Source organism: Rhopilema esculentum, chromosome 5 (assembly GCF_057945365.1).
Source record: "Rhopilema esculentum isolate cy_ngs chromosome 5, ASM5794536v1, whole genome shotgun sequence".
In the NCBI taxonomy this organism is placed as follows: Eukaryota; Metazoa; Cnidaria; class Scyphozoa; order Rhizostomeae; family Rhizostomatidae; genus Rhopilema; species Rhopilema esculentum.
In genome coordinates, this window is record NC_142819.1 from 6,213,052 (window position 1) to 6,237,266 (window position 24,215).

Consider the following 24,215-nt stretch of genomic DNA (forward strand, 5'->3'; position numbering starts at 1 on the left):
TGCTTGTTTTTGTTGTTGTTTACAAAGCAATTATTCAAATGCCTTTTCAAACATTGAAGATTTTTTAAAAAGAATTGTAGCAGGTAATTATGGTTGCCTATACATTGATCTGATCACATAAATTATATGGAATATAGATAAGCATTTGTTATTTTCCCATTCTTTTCTGAGGTCTTTCATGTTTAATATCATGTGCCTTTTTGGCACTATCTGTGACTTTTACTTTCATATTGTTTAAAAATCAGCTATTCATTCGATTACTTCAAATTATTGAAAAATTGTTTGTTGTGTGGAAAGGAAAAATCCATTGAATCTTCCACCTCTATGACAGGAAACAATTGAAATGAAAGCTGCAAATGCTCTTACCTTTTGGCTAATTCTATGCGTAACCATACACCTGCGATTTTCTTGTAAACTCAAGACGATTGTGTACCTCGTCCAAGAGAGGAACCTAATTTCTTCTTTCTGTATTTGGATAGTGTCTGCGGTTAACTTCTTGTGTCTCAGTCTAGTAGCAAGAAGCACATCATGTTTTGTTGCTGAACTTAGCTTTTTATCAAATTTCTGGATACTAGAAGCAGCACTATTTTCTCAGAAAATTCTCTGAGTATGAATGACCTGGTAATGACCAAAAGGTAGACTGAAATCCGCATTAAGATGCGAATAAAACTCGACTAGATGAAAGAATGTCGACTAAATGAATCATACAGGGTGAATTATGCATTTCAATGCAGTCGTTGCCCATCTACCTCTCACAAAAAACTTTTATACACAACATTCTAACTTTCTCCTATTGATTTCAGGCGCTCACTGACATCGTCAAGAAGATAGAATCCAGCCTGCCTCCGCAGAGGTCAGGTAAGCGCGTTAACATTGCGACAACCCGTACTACTGGATCAGGGGTAAAGCCGTTAAGTGCTGTCACTTCTAGTGAAGGAAGTACTGGAAGGAGTTCTGAAAAGCCGTTTGATGGCTTGAATAACATCGTAGCCAATCTTATACTTAATATCACAAGCTCATCGCGTTTTGAAGGTTCCTTAAACGTCGATTTGAATGAAATAACGATGAACTTAGTACCTTTTCCGAAACTGCATTATCTAGTGTCAAGTATGACACCGTTATATGCCTTAGCTGATGTTAATATTCCTGCTAGAAGGCTAGACCAAATGTTTACCGATGCTTTTTCTAAAGACAATCAGCTTCTGCGGGTGAATCCGCGGAAAGAATTATATCTCGCGTGTGGTATGATAGTGCGCGGAAAAGTCGAGATATCTGACTTGAGACGTAACATTGACCGTCTTCGATCATCGTTAAATTTTGTACATTGGAATCAGGAGGGCTGGAAAACGGGTCTATGCTCGGTTCCACCGGTTGGTCACCAGTACTCAATGTTGACATTGGCAAATAACACATGTGTAAGGGAACCTTTCATGGACATGAAGAGCAGATTTCTGAAACTCTACAAACGTAAAGCTCATGTTCATCATTATAGGAATATAAACGGATTTGAAGACAATGTCTTTGAGGAAAGTTTGGAGTCATTAAACTGGTTGATCTCTGAATATGAAAGATTTTCTGGTACCAAGGATTCACAAGTGCTGCCAGCTCAGCGACTCAAAGTTGCTCGCTAGTGTCTCAAGATTTGAGTTGCCAGGATAACAGCAAAAATGAAGTAGCGAAATGGTTTCTTGTGTTGCTTTGTGCTTATTGTATGAATACTTCTCGCATGTTATCCAGAATCTGCACAACAGGCTAGTTTCTTTCTGGACTTGTTTCATCAATATCAGCAGTAAATGTGGTGATTTTGATATTTTTATCGGGAGAAATGTTACTTGCTAGCACAAAATGCTCAGAATTTGCGCTACCTGGGTGAAGAGACTCTCGGCTGCAGATTTTATTACAGAATGTACGAGGACAGTACAAGAGCAAAGGTATCTTTTTTCAGAGGCAGTAACGCAACTCACCTGGTATTTTGGCATCTAAGATTTGCCGAATATTTCATATAGGCTGTGGTTCACAATGGCTATTAATTCATGTGTCTCTTTTTGTTCAACAGCAACATGTTAATATATACGAATTGTATGCCCTGATGTGAACCCACCTTGTTATAGAGTAAGCATCGAATCGGTTCACAAGTGATCAAAAGATTAAAAATTTTTGAATACCATATTGAAAAAATGTACTGTTCTAGTAGTATTAGTTCCGAAGGAATCAATATATTTGAAAATGTAGAATTAAAGACTGTTGAAAAGTATGTTCAAATTATTTCTTGTTTTGTGTTCTCGTTTACGGAAGCTGTTAAAACAAGTGAACAAAGTGAGTGGTCCCTTCCTTTCAATGTTTAGAATATTCCTAGGAAAAATTTCTTATCACAATTTGTTTTGAAAATATTTCATCAAAAAGACAAATGTGACGTAGAGTCTGTGGACTTATCTTGATCTTTTCCCAAATTGTAAATCCTGATTTCCATTTTTCATTTTAAAGTTCAATGAAATATTCTGCATTAGATGCACTCAAAAAACCTTTCAAAATCGTAGTCTAGAAAGAGATTAAGTCACAAGATATATTCGGCTAAGAGGCATTTGTACGATAATGCGATGTTTAAGATTTTATAAAGTTGTGAAAGACAGGACGTCTCCGCTTTGAAGTTCTCTGTTCATTAGGAAGAAAACTGCAATTTCGCTATTGATCTACGGAAAGTGTAATTACAGAACACGCTTGACAGACCCTTATGACTCGATTCAAGTACATTTCAAGTTTAAGTTTGTTCTGCTAACTGAATGAATTCCTTCACTTAGCCTTACTGCGTCTCTGGCGCAGGTAAACTTCGGTATCGAAAAAAGTTGATATAGGGGGCTAGGGTCCAATTCTACTTGACATGACTCAAAATAAAACATTTCAAATCTGCAAGCCGTGGGATCGTTGAAACAAAAAACAGATCAGTCTGTGAGTCATTTACGAGCTTATCGTTTGTAGGAATAAAAATAAACAGTACTACGCTTCAAATGTTATTAAAATGATCCAGAGACGAATATTGGCGGAATGTTTTGTAATTACAATATTCTACTTTACCTATACATATTATCTAAAGAACGTTTACGAAACTGGGACTGAATAACTATTGACATGGATTTATCTGGAAAAGCTCAACCAAAAATTTAAACAGGGAGCATCAGCGGACTGGCAAAAAATATGGGACAAATGAAAACTTCAGTGTAAAAGCGCAAAAGTGGTGTAGTGGAGAGAGATCAACTTTTATCTAAGAGATAAAGTTGCATATCATTTAGATACAATAGCATTTTCATGAGGTGGTATAAATGATAACACATGTTGTGATCGTGTACGTTAAATTCCCCAGAATCATAAAAATTTTCAAATCATGCATATATTGTCAACATTTTGCGGAAACGGGGGTTCTATCTTTTATTATCTTTTCTCTATTCAATCTTTATTCATGAGTAGGGGCTGATTTCAGGTAGCTTTGATAAGATGCTAAAGTTTACATGATTCTGTATGTTATAATTATGGTGTAAGTTTTTGCTACCGGTCGTTAACGTGTGCTGTAAATTGGGTAATACAACGTCACTTAATAACATTTATTAGATGGGGCATATATTAACATAATTGTCTTTTGATAAGAGGATAGGGCTGATATTAATATAATTGTGTTTTGATAAAGGTCTTTTTTGTAGCGTCTATCCCCTTCCCCACTGTCCCAATCAAATAAACAATTATCCCTCTCTCCTTACTGCTAGTTATGCATAAGTGTCGAAATATATTCAGCAAAAAATAAATGTATTTACAATTTTGAAAAAATATAGCATACTTAACTACAAACTACATTAAAAACTAAATATTCCTCTAGCGGTTTAAAGTCGAATAACGGTAAATACTACACAATAGCAAAAGGCTACTAAAATTAAGTCTAGTCAAGGTGTAATAAAACTAGATATTGCATTTATCTTCTTTTAAAAATAAAGGTGACGCAGAAAAAATGTATGTTTTAACTGTTCATACTCTACCATCTCAAGACCTACACGCCCAAACCATATTGACAGTTAAGCAAAACTAACAAAAGGGAAGCCAAACGTAGCGAAATGACACATGTTACATATTACAGTCATAGCAGCATTCGATCCTGCTTACCCTATTTGTGTGCATCAACGATGAACACCCACTTTTTGCCTAGCGACATTTTCAACGATTCAAGTCAGTGATATGGTCGATACAGAATTAGCGGGAGGAAGGCTACTTTTTGCCTCGATTGGGAATTTGGAGATACCACAAAGAATCGCAAATGAAATAAATTGAAGATAGAAGAGAACAGTCTTAACTACTACAAAATTGAACATATCACAAAATATGTGGTAGATGTTGCTCAGTCTTTGATGAGATATCGGGGTTAACTCGTATTAACCGCGAATATTGCTCGCAAACTTTATTATCAAACTAAGCTTCCAGAAGTACATTTCTATGAAAAATTTGCATAATCGCAGCAAACTGAAAACTGCTGCATCTACGGATGTTATGTTAATAACTAGGGGACAAAGCTGTTTTGATGTCTCCCTCTATCGTGGGGGATTCCGCAATGCCAGTAGACCCAACCAGAGAACCAAGAGTATGTATTAATGAACCACATCAGCTCTCAGTGGAACGCGATCCCAGCTACAAATGCACGTCAAAAGAGTTATTTTTACTTCCATCAGGGAAGTCGTTGATATCGAGATAGTCATCTTCGTTGCGTTTGTATAGCTTCTGTTGTTTGACTGCCGCGGAATGGTTAACAGTCCTGGCTTTCATTGAGCATTCCCCGATTTCTTCATATTCGTCTGTCTGGACACGTTTTTGCGACGATTTTTCAACGACAATTGTCTCGTATTCATTACCTTTATCTTGATTCGTTTGCCCAGTTGACTCATTCACGGTAATATCCTCATAGTCATCAGCTGGTGGCTGTTTTCGAGATTTCTTTTCGTTCTTTGTCAATGGCCTGATCGCCTGAAACATCGCCATATTTTTCTGTTCGTCAATTTCCTCGCTAGGATCCTCCGTCTCTAGAATATTTTGAAAGAATGTTTAAAACCTGGGCCCAAGCCGTTATGTACTATCAGTTCAAATAGGCCCACGCCATTATATACTATCATTTCATGTTCAACCTGCTCGTAACTACAGCAGTACAGCTGTTCACTGAAAACCAAATAGCTCTACAAATATGACTAAACGGATGCGTAAAATCCTACCTGAAGTCTTGGAACGCTAACATAAGCATTCAAGACCAAATTCAGCCACCCTGCTCCTTCTAGGAACCACGTTGGTTTATTATAAAGCGACGTAAGAGATATGGAAGTGTGATTTGTATGATATTGACTGAACTATCAAATTCTAATATTTGGGAAAGAAATGACAAATGTAAAGATACAATGTCAATTGCTTGGTGTCGTAAGTTCCTTTGACAGTCATAGTATGTTAGAATCATTATATAGAGGTCCTCCGTGAATTGTTAGTGATAAAGAAAGCATGGATGAAATCATGGATGAAAAAAGAAAAGGAGCCAAAAATGGAGACAGCAGAAGATAACATGACACATAATGTAAACAATCCAGATTTTGAATCGTTTTTCATAAAAAGGGATTATCATGTCTCAACCTCTCTTCACAGAATAGTTTTTCAGTGTTTTGATGCAATGCGGAAGTGTATTTGTGTGTTCTTACCTTCAATTTTCGTGTAATGGCCATCTTCATATTCATTCTTAATCTCCACAACATCGTCATCATAGTAAAATTTCTTCACACCCGTTTTCTCTTTGTTGACTGTTGCATACAAAGCCCTCTTTGCTGCATCATCGCGCTTTCTATTCAAATCAACTTTAGCATACAAATCTTCAATGTTAGTAGGTTTTTCATCTACAATATCTTCTTTAGTTTCGGCTAGAAAAGGGGCGCCTTCAGGCATCAGGCTATCACCCACATTAGTATCACTTTCCTCATCCTTTTCACCATTACAAGTGCGTTTCGCATTTGTCGATATGGTAGTCCGTCTTATAAACACTTCAATCTTCTGTGCTTCCTCTTCCTTACCCTTTTCCCCACCATTTGGTTCCGTGACCTCCTTTTTCTTTACTTTGGCATATTTTGGATCTTTTGATTCGTCAGTACGACGAGACGAAATTTCATCGGAGAGGACAGTCTCACTTGAAATACATTCGTAGTTCTCTTCTACATCACCATCTGCAGGAAAAGTGGGCGCAACATCAGGCTTTGGGGGCTTTGGAACTTCGCGATGGGCCATCCTTGGGGAGCTGGCAGAGTCTGATCGCCATTTTGGACTTACTTGTTGAGTTGGGCTTATTTTGGCAATGACGATGCCTCTATCGGGTATCTCGTAAACGGCATCTTCTGTGTTACCGGCATTATCACTGGTGTACAAGTTTGGCACAGCAGCTGGAGGCCTTTTTGCTTTAAAAGAAGAATATAGCGATAAAAAGTAAAAAGGTACTGACTTAAACGTTAGAAGGACATACAGTGTATATTGTCAGTGAAAGTGATGCATATTAAGTACATTGGAATCTTTGATATTATATTTATTGTTCATTTATATCTATTTTACATGTCCAGAAAATCACCCCAATACGATAGTAAAAATTGTATTCAAATTATAATGAAAATCATTTTATCTTTTTTCTTTTTATATTTTCTCAACTAAAAATTCATATTTTTATAAAAGATACTTCGAATTATTTTTCAAATTATAATGTTTGTGCTCTCCGTGCCATCTTCAAAAATGTTGTTTCCTTTATACTACCGAAGTTGATACCAGAACGGGAAAGCGATGGCATTGTGCTATAGACTTTATCACCTGTTTGTAATAACGCTTTAAATCGTTTTCAATGCTTTATCTATCAAAAGAGCTTCCAATCCTCGTTTCTCCGAATCTTTTGGTTCTTAAATATCCTTAAAGAAGTACTGAGAATCCAATTTTAATGAGCAAGCTACTTCAATACGCTTATTTTATAAAGCTAAAGTTTTATTTTTCAACGTCACCACCTGATTACTAGGTCTATTACATAGCCTTTTCGAAGGAAAATTAGCTGCGATGGACAAGCTTCTGTTTATATAATGAGAAGGATAATTTCAAGTTGATTGAACAGATTTACCTTGTTCCCCAGAAGGTTGGGCCACAATTAAATCTCCCTCGTGGTATGTCCTTCTTTTCTCTACTTTCAGTCTTAGATTTTCCATTGGAGGAAGAGGCGGTAGAAGTTCCCCGCGTCCACTAGCAGTTCGTCTGTGTCCTTCAATCACCGGATCTTTATGACTCTCGGTCTCCAGCTTTGTTAAATTTTCATTGGAGCCCTTCAGGTTAGACTTTCTACGTTCTGCCGGACTCTCAGGGTGGAGTTTCTCTTTTTGGGTTTTAGTTTTATTTCGCTTAATTAAAGAAAACCGAGTTAGACCCCATTTCTTCTTTGGCTCATCGTGGTTGTCCTCTCCGCCTTCGTGAGTCTTTTCTTTCCCATCAGTACTGTCTGTTTTCACCTGACTACCGGCAATTGTAGGATTTTCCTTCTGGGAGTCGCTGACAGCCTCGTAAATTCCACTTGCTCCGGAATCTTCCACTGCAAAAAGGACCGGATCTAAATCCTGCTGTTTATTCATGTCGAAAACCTCATATTCTGACTTCGGTACATTTTCTGTTGCAACATTCTTTTTATAACTTGTTCTTGTTAATTTTCCATCAATCATTTCATATTTTGTTTCTTTGTCTGCGATTTCAACAACACTGTAAGCACATTCTGGCTTGGTCTCTGCCGGTTTCACTTTAGTGTAAAGTTCTTCCCCACTTCCACTGGTTTCATAACTCCCTTCTACTATTTTTGAGCTCTGTTTTTGAGAGCCATTGCTAACTGGTTGATTTTGTCGTGGTAGTGAGGCCGATTTGGACTTTGCTACTTCATCTGAAGCTTGTACATTATCAATATTTTCAGCCATCGTACTTTTTCCTTGGCTGTTCACTAAATGAGCGCTTTCACAGTCTTTTGAATTTCTTGGTAACAAAGGCGTAGGTTGTTTCGGACGATCTCCGATTTCTATAGAGCTTGACGCATTGGATTTCAGTGTCGAAGACTTGTTCCCGTCATCGCTAGGGTCGATTTGGACTGTTACTGTACAGTCTTCTGGCTGCAGAGGAATTCAAGAGCATAAGGAGAGCATATTCAGATGGATGTAAAACATCAGTTTCGTTAAAAATCCTGTAGGTTAAACGGGGGCAATTTGGAACAATTTCTAGGTTTTTCTCCTACCACTGCTCCATCACAGCTAATATAATACCGAATAAGCCTTTTATATACATTTAGATAGCAAAGAATTAATATTGAAGAATATTTGTTTTCTATATTCCTTTTTCGGCAATATATCTTACTTTTAAGATTGCCAGGAGGGGTAATTTGGGACATACACATTTCATTATTGCAAATAACATAAACTTAGAGGCACCAGAGAAACTGGATCAAAAGATACAATGTTTGCTAAAATTTCACCTCAATGTCTTAAATCATAACAATTTTAAAAGTATAGGTTATCTTCTAACAATAGTAAATTTCCCAAATTGTGGGTGTCCCAAATTACCCCAGCTTACCCTACCTACAGGTAGAACAGACTTTATGTCAAAAGTAAGTAAAACAGACTTTATGTGAGACCTACAAAAATAGGATCTTCTCATTAAAGTAAACACGTATATATCCTATCAATGAACATTTCCAATTAAAGGACACTGTGCATTAACAGATACCCCAACTATCAAACACTTAAATTAATGGATTCCTGGAATTTAAAAAACCTTCAATTAATGGACACCTACCAACAGGGAATTTGTGTTGTTTCTATTTCCCAAACATATCTGTTATTTAGCTAGGTAAAAATACCTCAAGTTAAACAGAGGTGATGCATAAACTGGTATTCCTAAATACAATATAAAGCCTATAGCTTCAATGTATTCTTATTATTTATAAACACTTGGAAAGCATTGTTTAGTGCTACTTGCCTTCAGCCCGTTAATTTTTTGCTCAGGGGTAACCAGTGGAGCCACTTTTTCATAAGGTCCTTCAGTCTGGAGATCTTCATTATCGCTGAAAAAAATGTTCATGAATTAAAATCAATCTTGAAGAAACAAAACCAATTTGTCAAAAAACAAAATTGTAGTGTTCTTCCTGATACACAAACTCAGTAAAGCTTGTAAAGTGGGCATTGACCAGCTCCGAACTTTGTTAAATCTGCAATTTGAATTTGATTCTTTCAGAATTTACCTGAAATCTTGGCAGCAAATTTGGTTTCTGTTCCCTTACGAGTCACTAGATGTGAAAACGGCTCAGTGCTTATGGTCATGTAGTCTGTGGTTTGAGTCACTAACATTATGGAGCTTTCACTTAGACTGAGATATCAAGATAAGAGATCTCATTTTCCGGTTATCTGCAAATGTCATGCCAAAAAATTATAAAAACTGAATTTATAAAAACTCACAGGTCCTTGTTGTCTTTCTTCTTGGCATCTCCACATTGAATTAAGACCAAAACCAATAATAAAACAAAAATCACACCAAGAGCTGGACCTCCAATGACAATTACTGAGAGGTTGGCAGCCATTGCTGTCCTAGAAAGAATGTTTTATGTTACCAAGCGCATTGTCATATGAATAACTAAATTAAAAAGAGTCATCTGAACTCTTGTAACATTTCAAAGGCCATGATATTGTAAAATTCAAAAGCAAAAAAAAGGTAATTTATCATATATCATAGTTTGGTCATGGAGAATACCTGAAGCATTGATGAATTTCTAATAAGCATTTAAATGGGGGAAGTACATAACACTTTCTATTCTTCAAAGCTATGAAAATTTGCAATTAAATCTAGCCCACCCCTGGTAGCCCACATGGAGAACTATTAAATATTATGGTATGTTGAATTGTTGACCCTGTTTTTCAAACATTTCAACCCATAAGAAGCCAACACCATAATCACCAAAAGAACATCATATAAAATTGTGCAAGGCATATGAGCATGGTTTCGGGATGTAGTCTTCTTGACTGCTTCTGAAACCCGTGCTCATTTTATGTTCTGTACAATTATATTGTGCCTTTTTTCCACTTTCCTCTGTGTCAGGCATGGATGTATTTTGTAGTTATCCATATTAGTTTATTGTCATGTATTTTGATTGTTTTAGTTAATTTAGGTGATTCAAATGCATATATATATTTGTATTATGTATTTAGTTACAATTGTCAATGAAAACTGAAACTGAAAATGTGTCAATTCCAAAAGACCTCAACAAATTTTTGCAAAAGATTAATATTTGTTAATTTTGCAATTTGCATATCATCTGCTTGTTGGCAAATCCACTTTTGACAGCTAATTTATAACCTCGAAAAATCCTTAACCATTAAAATCTTTTATTTTTACTTCTAGAAACACACTTGTTCCATGATTTCTCATCAATTTGGAAAACACTGAAATTCAAAAGTTAAATTTGAATGAATGATACCATTGGATAAATGATACCGCCATCTAAAATTCAAAGTAACAGCTTTTCTGGGGAAAGATGGGGCAAAAGCAGAAGGTTATTGAATGGTTTAACAGACAGACAATACAGTAAAAAAGGTAAATATGTTAAAGGGCCTCTCCAGCCAAAAAAAATTTTTTTTTTATTGACTAAAAAGTTAGCATCTGGTGCGTGTATTATGGCAAAGTTGTCGTTTTTGCAAAGTTTCAATTAGTTTAGAAGTTATAAGGCTTTAAAGTTGCACCTTTCCAAGAAAAAAACGACAAAAGCCGAATCAGTTTTGTGACATTCTGACGTCACAGTGTGCGGCTCTCGTTCGTCATGAATTTCTTAAATCTTCCACCGAATCGTGAAGGAGTCATGGTCACTCGTTGATAACTGCATCTAAATCTACAGCAGGTGCTTTTTAGGATCGAAAAATATTAAATGTTTACAATTATTCTAAGTTTGCGGGTCAGAATGTGTCCATGCTGTGTGACGACTTTGTTTTGATCACCTGTGTAGGCCTACAAAGCTACGGCTTTCTGTTCCAGCTCTTCCCTCGCGTACAATTAATCGAAATTGACACTTCAAGTTGTTTTCCAGAAACGATGAACAACTAAAGGCTTCAGAATTGATATCTGAAATGCTCAAACTAAAAGCCGGTGGAACAGAACTGAGAGCACCAACAATTGCAGTGTTCAATTTGCGAATCGCTGACGTTCGATTCGGTTTGAGGCAAGACTAACGAAATACACTGTGACGTCAAAATTGCTTCACAGTGTCACCAAACCGAAAATATTTTGTCGGTTAATTCAATTCAATTATCACAAACTGTACAAAATATCGAAAAACAAATAACAAATTCGTGATCAGCAGGTTCAGCTCCTTTAGATTAGCCAATAAAATGCAATTGCAAATTTTGGCTGGAGAGGCCCTTTAACAATGATGAATGTAAAAATATGAATGGTATAGATTTAATAGATTAAAGTGAAATTGCATAGACTGCAGAAAATATGTTCATTTTATTCCCAAAATTTTTTATCTAAGCTTAAACATTTATAAAAAAATTTCTATTGGTTTGTTTGCATTTTAAAAAATTAGTTTTATTAGCAAAATTGACAGTCTATGGCAAATCTGTTATTGAAATGTAGGATGTGCTTCCCAGGAACTGATTGTTAATATTGTATGTAATTTAATAATGTCATTGTCTCTATCTGAATCTTTGTACTCTGTTGTTTGTAAGTATGTCTGTTGTTCTGTCTTGATGTGTTAATTAACAAACTGTGATGTTGTATAGAATGATTATATCTGAATTGTAAAGTTCAGTTGTTGGATTGAATATGACATGAACATATGAGCTTGTCTTGGTCTTCCCAGGAGTGGCGCCAGAAATCTTCAGACAGAGGGGTTTGAGCTTCCGACAAGAAGGCTAAAATGACTAAAATATGTAATTTTTGTATGTTACTTTGTCAAATTTGCTCGACAATAACCCAAAATTTCCTCCGATAGGGGGGCTAGATGCTTCCGACAGAGGGGCTGTAGGCCCCCCTAGCCCTCCCCTGGCACCACCACTGGGTCTTCCTTGCTACAGAAAGGAAAACAATATTAAGCTAAAGGGCAATCATCTGTTCTCACATAGCAGCAGGTGGTTACTTGTAGCTATCAAATGACACCATGATTTTGCTATCACTTCCTGGAACACTGAAATTTTGTTCAAAAACAAAATTTTGTTCAATTCCTATTTGATGCTTTGTCTGTTTGGTATAATAGCCTTTGATAAGACTCTCAACTATTGCTTTTTGCAATGTTATTTAATTTCTATTCTTAGCATTGGCCAAATCAAACATGTTGTCAATCACAGCAGAAGCTAGGAAACCTGACCTGAGGTTTGCTGTTGTCATAGAAATTGCTTATCCATTACATAGATAACATACTATGAAGCTTTTGTAGCAAATTCTCAACAATAACATTTTTGGCAAATTTATAGCTTGAAGAGCTAAACTTTTTTCAATGAGAAGGACTCATGTATGAAAAATTCCTGTTTATGATTCACATGAAAACCTGATAATCAATTATATTTTGATGCAGAAGGAGGAAAGGGGAAACACTATGCATAAGCATGGTTTTGAAAATATGGTTTGATGCACTCAAGTAATGAAGTGCTTCAAAGATACAACACAACTTTGCAGCATCAGCAAAGAAATTGCTGAGAATTTGTTATTGTTAAGGGTTTTCTTTCCTTTCTAACTTGAGCAGAATTTTTCGCCTGAAACAAAAGTATTTGCTTTCACAACAAGTAACTGATAAACTCGACATTTTCGACCAAAACTTATTTTTTACTTTGCTGTAAATTTTAAATCATCGCTTGTGTTGAAGAAGATAACCTTAATCTGGAATTATCACGACTTCTATTATAGACAAACAGGAAAAAGGTTGAAAACGAAAGTTTTTACCCAAAACTCTGCAAACAGTCGAAACAAGATGGAATTTTTGCTTATCTCTTTCAAAAAGTCAGTTTAAACCTGCGACTAATTGATGTCTACTTGGCTCCATTTCAAAATTTGAGACAATGCTCGCTCGACAATCCCTCTTTATTGTACCTCCTCTCCCCCTTCATTACAAATGATAATATAGTTCCTTGGATAGATTGACTAAAAAGAAGTCCTTCATTCAGTATGCTACATGCATTTTAGTTGTATCAAAGATCTACTTGACTTGGGAGCTTTCTGATGACGCTGGAATCGTTAAAAGAACAGATCAAATCTCGATGTGCGAACTTAGGCCAATATTTCTCCAAATAAACTGACGAAAAACAGTAATAAACTCGAGATGTTGAGCATAGATCTATACACAAAATAAATAGATGTGATCTTTTTATGCTGCCCACCTTTGATGCTTTCAAATAATACCAAAGCACTGCATCACCATTTTCTCCACCTCCTCTCGTTCGATTCCTTGTTCCTTGTCTGCAGATTTTGTTTTCAGAATTCTCCTATTCAATTCAACTGAAATCGGAGATGCATATCTTTGCTTTTTAAAATCATTTCCGGGTGATTTTATTTGTTTAGGGGATCATACAATAAATGTTGTCGTATCGTAATAAAGGAAGATTGTTACCCCCCCCCTTTTTTTTGAAAACAGTTTTGCCTAAAGCTTCAAACTGACTCCCTCTTCCTGGTGTCAAGTCAAGTCAAACAATATTGGGACGAAGGCATTCGAGAGAGACAAATAGGCCCTTCAAGGGGGGTTGACATTATTTTATATTTCTTAACGAAATCTTGCCATTATTTCATATTTCAAAATTAACATATAAGATATTTCAAAATTATCAAAAGGCTCATCCTGCTTCCAATTAAGGAATTGAATTTATTAATTCTTTGATGCCAACTAAACTGAATATGTGCTTGCCACTCGCTCTATCTATGAATAGCTTGGTGGGGTTCTGAAAACACTTAAAAGACACTCTTTCTACTTTGGCTTAGAACACTTCCATATACGGTAAAAACCCGCGTGTAAGAACAAATTTTTTTCAGAGTTTGGCAAAACAGGTTCTTGTATTATGGGGTACTTTTTGACAGTTTAGGCTAAGTAGGTTCTTAGTTAGGTTCTTAATTTCTTCAAAGTTTATATTGTTTTTGATTATCAGAAAATCTGGTCTGTTCTTGATTCTAAATAATTATTAGTGTACCAATGTTGCCAAAAGCCAATCAATAATTGATCCGTGATACAGTACTGTATATGAAATAGTAGCAATAATTGTGTTATAGCCAGGGGCGGTCTGGCGTCAAAATCGCAGGGTGGCTAGAAAACTCAAGGGCCCGGTTTAGGGCGTGGCGGGAAAAATTGAGCCACACCAACTAAAAATGTGGCTGAAAATACGATTGATTCAATAAAAATTGATAATAAAGCAATACGCTAGACATCAGCAGTATATCGACTTTAATTCGTAAATTCGGACCCAATTGGATCCATACCTTTCCTCGCGTGTAAACAGTATTAGAGTCCCATGTAGAGTTAAGAATCAAGATCAAAACTTATTTGAATTCTCAGAGTTTCAACTCTTTTCGAAGAAGTGCAAATGAATCAGCAAATTGGCCAATGACTTGCTCGTAGTCAAGTGGAAAGTTCTCTCTTCTTTTGAAATTATCAGTAGCGCTGAATAATCTTTCAAAGGAAACTTGGGTGCAGCTAAGTGCTATCAAGCATTTATACACGTTGTAGAGGGAAAGGTATGCTCCTAGGTGCATGTTGTATTCACTAATTTTTTTATAAAAACCAGTTAATTTAGGTTCAGGCTGACTGTTCTTAATTTTCGTAAAAATCCGTCCAAAAATCTTCTTAATTTGTTCTTAAATTAATAGGGTGTAAGCAGTGCGATTGCTAGCCTTTTCGCTCTTGGGAGGTGTTCAGGCATTATTTGCCAACAAAGTGAGTGAGACAGCCTTCATTTGACGATAAGATTGAATATTCATCGAAAAGCAACCACACATGGCTAAAAATCCTCGTTTTGGGATAAAATGTTGTTCAAAAATGCATTAAACAATACCTCAGCTTTAGCTTGTTCCTAATTTGATCTCAACTTTTGACCAGTTCTGATGCTCATATTCTTATAAAATTGTTATATATGATAAAAGATATAAATATATGTAAAAAAATAAAAATCATTGTCGGTACAAAGTTTTGAATGCGCAGGGTATGCACAGTTGGCAAGCTTTTACCCTTTTGATAAAGGGTGTCGATGTCGACTTTGGGGTCCTTTCTCTCTTTGTGAATCCCCACCTTGAAAGTCACAGTTTTCCTCTCCATATGTTTCTTCTCTAAGAGCTTGTTCCTTGAGATCATCTGTTTTCAGGATCTGCTGGTAGCAATTTGCAAATGCCAGCAATTCTGACATTCTATGAACTTGAAATCTTGAAAAAAGGCTCTTATTGCTCTTTTGCTTCCTCTTTGTGTCAACTAATCTTCTTAGCATTGTTAAATCCTGATACAGATCTCTGTAACCAGATGATAGTGACGACCGCTTGTCATCTCTCTTCTGAATTTCCTGTTTTGAATTTTACGTTATTTTCATTTACTGAAGCCCCCCTCCCAATAATTGCAGCCTAAGCCTTATGTCCTGATAATCAGTAACAGTGGAAATAAATACAAAGAGCAGCCAGCCGCCCCCCTCTCAATATGAATTTCGTTCCCACAGCACTGTCTCTGACAGTCAGATACCCTGGGCATCAGAGCCACATCAATTAGAGAGCAGAAATGGAAGATAAGAGTACGCTCATTCGCTGCTCTGCTTGGCATTCTGGCGATCGCCACTTTGCCACCCGGGCCAGACCGCCCCTGCTTATAGAATAGTCAATAGAAGAATCTCTGGTCTGGAAGCCTGTTGTTCTAACTTTTTGTTTCATTTTAATGATGTCACGTGATCAAAATGAGTGCACAGTATTCGCGTGGTAGAGTTCAACCTTCTTATTTGCGCGTCGTTTTAACATAATATTTTCAACTTATCATCAAGTTATCAAGTATGCTATATTATTAACATGCCTGGAGCTAATTGTACGTTTCGTGAATGTGGAGTGACAAGAAGAGAAGTTTTTTGTCGATAGCAATATTTACAGTTCCAAACCGAGCAGAAGTTTTATTCAAAACGGCGAAAGAATATCTTGGATGTGTTGTCAAAGTGATTATCTGTTAAAGACATTCTGTCTTTGCTTGGGTAAAGAATTTCTCAATTTAATTTTATCAAACCTCCTCTACTCTTGGTTTTATCAGCCTTTGGGACACAGGCCGTTCTCTAGCAACCCAATTATAGTTTGGTTAATGTCATTTGGGCTGTTTCTTGCTTTTTCAAAAACTCGTTTTTCAAACTAGCCAGATAAGTATTGTACGCAATCGAAATTTTTATCGCTCTTCGGCAATGGCCTTTCTAGCGCCACTGGTTGTGGTCTCCTGAAGAAGCTGAACATTTTGTCTCCGAAATTTTTAAGCAAAAAGAAGTTGATAAAGCTGGCTGCAAAACTTGGTTTAAGAATATTTGCAAACTGCACAACCGTACCAAAAAAAACAGAAAAAACTGCCCGCCATCACTACTGTCCGATAAGACTGCATAGCATCCCATTTATTCGTTTTTAAGAGAGTCCGTTAAAATGAAATTGATTATGACAGTTCGTCTAGCTTTTCTTCAACAAAAGATATAAAATCTAAGCTATTCGTTGTGCACACTGCCAGCTGATATTGTAAATGCTTATTGCGTGTAAAAAGCTGGGGCACTAGACTAGAGCCTGTTGTGGCTCCGAAAGCGGTAGATTTATCAGTCGGGATTACTTTATTACTTTATTTTGCTACTTCTGTATTGTTTTTGTTCTGATTTTCTTTAAATTTGCCATTTCTTTCTGTTAAATTGTTAAATTTACAATTAAAATCTTAGTAGCTTCTAAATCTAAATGGCCTCGACAGCTCTTTTTGAGCTGTTCCATGTATCCTTCTATCGTCTTTAAAAAGCTTTCTTATAATTGTATGAATACAAAATATTTTACTTTTGATATTTCAGTATAATGTGATTAGCCTGTTTTTGAGTTTGAGTTTAAAGTTTGTCTGCGCACTTAAAGGCAATCTGTCACGACGTTGATTGGTTATAAGAACAAAGGGATTTTTATTGTTTCCAGTCCCCCTTTAATTTATCGCATTGTAAAGAATATGGCGGATCGCTGGAATCATGTTTAGGCTATTGTTCCAGCTATTGTTCTCGTTAACCAATCCACAACGAGACAGATTGCCTTTAAACATTAGCATCCGCAATATTAAAATTTGTTTGTGCACTCGTTTTGATCACGTGACCTATGAATAGGCTGGCTTCAAGTCAACGAGCGAAACAAAAGGATAAAACAAAGGACTTCCAGACTACAGTTTTTCTATTGACTATGCTTATAGCAACAGTTCAAATTTAGCATTGTGCATTTCAACTTGTTATTTTCGAGTTTTGAGTTAGTTCAATTTTTTTTCACCTTTTTGGTATTTGGTAAAAAAGTCTACGAATTAAATGGTTAAACCCAACATATAAAAATCTGCTAATTGTTTGGCTAAACAGGTTCTTATATTTTGGAGTACTTATTTTGAACATAGCTTCGGTGGAGCGTAGACGTGAATGAAACTCCATATCGTTGATTTTATCTTTAAATATATACAAAACGTGACTATAAACAACTATAACGTAAACGTAACTTGTTAGCCCATCATAAGTTTGTAGCGTGACTTTATCGTAACTTCACTACTTCAAAAAACTTAACCTTACAATATAGGGCGTGAATATATAACGTAAGAAGACTGGGACGAGTAGGAATCCCCCATGATGGCTTGGGCTGCGAAATATATTGACTTCACAACAGTACTAAAAAAGCAATTTTAAATCCCTAGGCTCTTACTGTATCCCATGTTAGACAATGCTTTGATAATCTTTTTGGTCAATTTGTAATAGCTTTTAATTGACTGGCATCCTCAGGAAATATTTAGGATAGATATCATTTTCTTCTATTTAGAATTCCTATAAATGCAAATGGTTGTGAACCAGCATTGATCAAGCAGGATACTGATGCTGATTCTTTCCAAGAAATCCCAGAGCATTGTGGCAATTTCAAAACATGTTTTGTTTTCAATGATTAATAAGCCACCCTCTCAAATAGGTCCCCCTCTAAAAAAGCCCCCTCTCAAATAAGCCTTTTATTCCAAGCCTGAAAAAATAAGTCCCCAAGGGGCTTAATAGAGAGAGCTTTTACTGTAAATTAAAACGAATCAGCCCGAGAGATCGCAGTCAACCGTCAATGACAATGTCAACGAGATTAAATTCTCGCCGAGACCCTGTATTCTGAAATTTTTCTTCATAAACATCTTCATAGAAAAGCCCAATCCTTCTTGCTACCGCTCTTTACTGAGCTCATATTACGTACTAGACATCTTCTTCGTACATAGCCATTGGGCCCCTATGTTGATAGGTTATGACAAGACCAATTACCCGAGTCGTTGTTTTTGCTGTTGAATTGAACTGTAGGGATACAGATTTCAGTTTGCGAATGTGGAGCAAAGGCAATACATCTAGGCATATAACAACAGAAATTCAACCAGCACCCACAGCTGCAAAGTGGAGAGGAGGCAGAGTGGGCAAATTTTTCCAGGGCCTAAAAGCCTAGGGGCTTCATTAAGTAATGAATTCCATTCTAAAAATGGGATTGATCAAACTTAGCGTAACAAATGTATACCTAAAAATAGTAAACGTTTCATTGATTAAAAGAAATTTTTTTGCAAGAAATATTCTAGAATGAGCTTCACGCTAATCTAAAGGACGTGATTGAAAAAATTGTCTGCTCGCTTCGCTCGCAGGGGCTTCCAGTTTTAGCTTTGCCCAAGAGCCTCCGAAAACTCCTGGCTGCCCTGCGAACACCTGTAACAAATTGATCTACTACACGATCGTAAAGGTGAATAAGTGGTTTCAAAAGTTTGGATAAGTATGGCTGAAAGAAAGCAAACTGCAGCCAATGGAAGCTGATTTTGACACACCACAACACCATCGTGTTGCTTTTAGCACTTTTTGGTTGAGCACTCGTAGAAGCAGTAGCATTTGGCTGATTTGTTGTTTTCAAGAACTTGCACTTGGACTTGTTTCAGACGAGACCTTTATATTCTTCCTCTCCATGGTTTACTTCCCATTCTGCAAAATCAACTTCGAAGCTTAAATTTTGACCGGCCATTTTAATTGAATCGAGTTGACGATATTGTTTTGCAATACAACACTGCGCATGTTGATTTTTTCTCAGATGGGAAATTAAGGTGAATTGTTGCCCGACAAAGTGGCCAAACTGGACAACATAGAACTGAGCAACGAATGTTGCCGAAAAATGTTTGAGCATGTTCAAACATTCGAGCAACAAATTTCTTAATGAATTTGTCGGCCGACATGGTGGCCAAACTGGACAACATTTGAGCAACATTGTGAATTTGTGATATCCCCGTAAACTAAGTACAAAATTTTATAACGGACATAGATGTGAATCAAAATGAAGAAACCTAATTGACATGCCATAACTTACATCATTATTATATGGTTGTTCGCATTCACACATCTTACCCAGTCTTTCACTCATTTTAATGATGTTGTGAATGCTATGCTTTCATCCAAATACCAGTTTTCTGAGAATTGTCTCGGGGGCACAAATGTTTGTGGGCCCTTAGTGGGCCCATCTCGGAAATCAATCAGTAACCGATACACAACCATATTCTGAAGTCAGATTTGGTATTAGGCGCTTTTTTTTCTTTTTCTTTCTTTATTTGAAGTTGGTACAATCTGTTGGGACCACTATTTCTAGCGGTGCCCCTATCTTAATGTTTAATGATAAACGAAGTGTAAGATGAAGACTCAGAGAAATATCACCATTTTGTGTAACTATTTTGTATCAAATCCATCAATATTCTATTTCACGTTTTCGCCGATCACCATCATTACTTCAACTCTACTCCAACCAACTAACTAACTTATTACGAGTTTCAACTTAGATAATCACGTTCACTGAGACTTGTCGATTGATATTTTCCATACGTTTGTCCTTATTAGGTATTGAGATTCAAGACATGTAATTTACCACTGCTTTAAATCAAATATAAAATCAACGTTATAATTAAAACTCTACATGCCGCCGTGTATATCGGCACGTATTACACTACCGAATGTAATAACAATAACTGTGTGGGGTCTTAGGATACCAAGGAAGGTCTGGGCCCCAACACAATCTCTAGCTATACATACAAGCTAATTAAAACTTGCTGTCACAACAATTTCCCTGACTATGTCAGAAGGCCAGTGAAATTGCTTTGATTTTGAAATATTGGTTTTTTCGATACTGGCAGCCACTTTTACTTTGACAACGCAAGCGGTTTGTGTTTGACGCGTGCGCAAAAAAAAATTTCTTGCCCTCCCAGGAGGGTTAGCCCGCTTGTTTGCATTTTCATGGAAAATTTCTAGCTCGCCTGGACCAGATATCGGGAGGTTAGTAGCGAGATCTCGCCTAAGAGGGCTAGCCAGTGGTTTGCCGACAAAATGGGCGTCGCAACAGATACGGGCGTGGTTCTCAAACGATTATAATTATCATTGATAAAACTCGGGAACATTTTTTCTCGAACTGCTATATTTCAGTTTTGCTCAGTGTCATAATTGCAGGGTGGCCAGCAAACAAAAAGGTCCCGGTCCAGGGTGTGGCAGATAAACTTTTTTGAGCCACACCAACTAATGCGAGAAAAGGCTAAAATATTCTCAGTCCAAACAATTATTGACGGTTCTGGTTCTCTATGTAAATCAAGGATTCTATGTATGCAGTCAAACTCCCCACAATAACAGCAAAACAATGGTTCTATTAGTAACTCTAAGAAACTCTAATAACAGTTCAAAATAACAATCCTAGTCTGAAAATTTTTGCAATATTTTCAAGCGAACCTAATAAATGTATATATATAAATATAGTATTCTGAAATTGAGCCAAAAAAATAATCAAAAATTCAACCTGCATGTTCTTTTCTTTGATGTGTTATCTTTTCATTTGTCTAGGTTAGTATCTTGGCTACAATTTGAAATCTAGTGACCTACAAACTTCACACTATTCACACTAAAACTAACCTGTGTTCCAGACCCCCCTAACTAAAACATCATTGAGAGAAATTAAAACGATACAGATTCCTTATTCTGTACCAAACTTTATTATTCTAAACACGCTGTTCATTCAACAATTAGCAAACAGAAAAACTTCATTATAACTTTTAAACATGCACCTTGCAGAGTGTTTCAGAGAAAAGAAAAACTTAAAGGGCAGCAGGGGAAGGCCTTTAACTGTTGCTTACTACTTTCAAGGAAGAAACTTTCGCGGAAAGAAACTTTCACGGGAAGAAACTTGCGAGTGAAGGAACCTTTGCGTTTTTAGCGTTTATGGCCTAAAATTGTGGATGATTGATACGCAAAACTTCCTGAAATACTAAATTTGCGAAAATTTATTTTTGTGAAATGTCCAGAAGATTTTGCTGTTGATCCTCTTGACAACTTTGACGAAGAGTTATTCTGTTGGACAAATTTTACATCTTTTTCGTTGTTTTGCTGGTATCACGTGGAATAAAAATAGAAGGAAACCTCAATTGAATAGAAATGTTTTTCACGCAAAGTCCATGATTTTCGCTAAAACGCGAAAGTTTGTTTTTGCAAAGCTCCTATTTCGCTTCTTTCGCAAAATTGATTCCAAAAGTTTCCCGATTTGAGAAGCTTTCTTCCTGCGCAACTTTCTTCCCTTAAAGTGATATGACCCCAGGGAACGTTCCATCATGCGTGGAAGGTCATTATTAGCTAGAAACGTAACAATGGCGACTCTAGACAACTAACTAAAAAAAACAGCTCCTTGATCTCTACATACAGTTTCAAATTATTTCTCTAGGAAGTAGGACAGATTTGTCTTTGTGCGAAATTTGAAATAGAATTACTGTATAGTAGATATTGCTCATAGTTGGGCCCTTTGGCCTGCGCGCAGACTTCATTTTGATGCTTAGTTGTGAAGCCAGCACGTATGCTAGGGGCCTTGGCTGTGACTGCAGTTTCCAGTTTATGAAAATTATCTTCTCCACTCCAACTTTTGCAGAAAGGGCCCGTAATTTTCTTTACTTTGCATGTCTAAGGGCTCGGTGGGGATCGCCACTTTGCCACCCGGGTCAGATCGCGCCTGGCCTTTAGCACGAGAGAGTTTGATTATTCTCGTTAGGTTTTCAAAAATATCAACTGTGACTGGTGCTGTCATCAACAACCGATATTATCTATTTGAAAATGGCAAAATTCTCTGTCTTTCTCCTGAAAATTTTCCAGTTTCCAAGAGGTTAACGACAAAACTTCCATTTTCGAAGATTTGCCGACAAGGTTAGGGTCTGGGGGGTGTCACATCCCCCCACACCCCCTGTAGCGACGGCCCTGCTCCTCAATGTAAACAAGGCCTTATTTGACTGGCAATAAATCAATAGTTGATCACAGTTGACTGTCATCATCACTCCATGAGGAGCCTCAGAGGTCAAATGCGCTTTTGTGCCTGTTTTCTACTCTGGCGTGTTTCTACTCTCCATCCAGCTGCTGCCTGCTTCAAATGAGTCCGTCCCTAAAGGCCGGGTTTACACGATCACTTTTTACCATCACTTTTTTCGATGTTGGACCAACATGCTGAACATACTAAAATTGTCCATTTTCGCTGCAGAATCTAATGCGCTTATCAGTTGTTAATCCTCTATAATTGGAAATTTCACTCTGAACGAAATCAGAGTAAAATCAAATTCATCACTTTTTTTCAAAGGCGCCGACAAATTCCACGTCACATAATGTTTTGATGAGAAGGGAACGGCCTAGAGTATCGAGAAAAGGAGAAAAAGACGTGAATTGTGCTCAGAAACATAATTATTAGCAGAAAACGAATATGAATAATGATTTGGAGTAAATCGAAGAGCAGCACATTACAGAAAAATAAATGTAGTTTGATAAAATTCACTCTTCTTTTATAAGAAATCATCCTCAAAAGTGAGTACCCCAGTCAGGCAGCGACAAGGAAGTTAAGGGCAGCGTTTTGGGTATTTTCTAGCTATCTTTTCTTGTTCCCTTTTAGAATTGTTGCCATAGAACTGTTTAATGTTTTATTCTGTCAGATTTTATATTGTAAGAGCTTATGTTTTCTAAACTCAGACATTCTCTGGTATACTAGGTCGAAAATGGTTGATTATGTCATGAACCAAAAAATTTTGTTGCAAACTTTTCAAAAAATCTTAATGTTAAAAAAGTTATCCTGAAAACCCCCTGTCATTGGATTATAAAATGATAACTATCAAATAATTTATTTAATTTATTTTAAAGCAGTGCATTTTTTGAAGGTGACCTCAGTTAGTTCCCGGTTTGCAGAGTATGGCACTTTTCGACGACATCTTCGGTGTGCAAGAGCAAAAAGCCTAGCGTGCCGGTGTGCACCACCAAAAATTTCTGGTGTGCTGGTGTGCACCAACTATTTTTCCCTGTTGTGGTTAAAATTTGTAAATTTGCATTTCACCGTAAAAATGTGTGTAAAGTACACTGTTGAAGATAGCGCAAGTTTTTATCTGTATATTTGTTTCTATCAGCTGATATTTTCTATTGGACCACACCCAACTACGCCCGTCTTAGTGCCACACCCAAAAATACCCGGTGGCAACAAGTTTTGCACAAAAATATCTCCGGTGTGCACATGCCATACTCTGCAGACTGGGTTAGTTCCACGTTTCAGAATAATTTCATCTACATTTTCTAATTTCGGATAACTTTTTTACTTTACTCTGATGAAGCCCTGTATGCCGGGGCGAAATATTAGCCATCACTTATTTGTGTATTTGTTGTTTTGTATTCTCGCCGCGTTGCGGTGCTCCTTATTTACTACTATTTTATCCTCGATTTTATCGACTTTTCACCGCAAGATTCCCTCCGGAGTCCGTCGAGTAGCCTGCTAACGTGGCCTCTCCTCTATTCTCTCATATCCTTTTTACATCGATCGTTGCCATTTAATCTTCTGCATATCGTTGCTTGTTGTGTTTGTTACAAGAATCACTCAAATAACGTAAGTAGCTGATGCAAAATCGACTCTTCAACGATATAGTGCCCATTGTTTTC

At 36.8% G+C, this 24,215-nt stretch overlaps 2 protein-coding genes across 4 annotated transcripts in view; one reads left to right on the forward strand and one right to left on the reverse strand.

Moving 5' to 3' along the window:
* Positions 1-23,670, forward strand: part of LOC135689615 (tubulin epsilon chain) — a 30,475-nt gene extending 6,805 nt beyond the window's left edge. Inside the window, exons 9-11 of one of the 2 annotated variants that reach the window (XR_016145319.1) lie at positions 804-858; positions 10,456-10,647; positions 12,360-23,670. Coding sequence is in view for 1 of the 2 variants with exons in the window: in XM_089116201.1 (XP_088972327.1) it covers positions 804-1,631 (828 nt within the window). In the remaining variant the exon portion in view is untranslated. Of the gene's footprint in view, positions 1-803; positions 6,241-10,455; positions 10,648-12,359 lie in introns of those variants that run through there. The other variant, XM_089116201.1, reaches the window with a different exon arrangement.
* LOC135689610 (uncharacterized) lies at positions 2,946-13,524 on the reverse strand. Of its 2 annotated transcripts, none has more exons than XM_089116200.1 (6): positions 13,419-13,524; positions 9,516-9,644; positions 9,040-9,124; positions 7,154-8,177; positions 5,712-6,455; positions 2,946-5,054 (listed from the first exon to the last, which is right to left on the reverse strand). In XM_089116200.1, exons 2-6 carry the CDS (start codon positions 9,635-9,637, stop codon positions 4,666-4,668), a joined length of 2,364 nt encoding a protein of 787 aa, XP_088972326.1. In that variant the 5' UTR covers positions 9,638-9,644; positions 13,419-13,524; the 3' UTR covers positions 2,946-4,665. The 2 variants fall into 2 exon arrangements, with proteins under 2 accessions (XP_088972326.1, XP_065062971.2); XM_065206899.2 differs by having other exon boundaries at positions 7,154-8,173; positions 9,036-9,124.
* Positions 23,671-24,215: the final 545 nt, after the last annotated feature.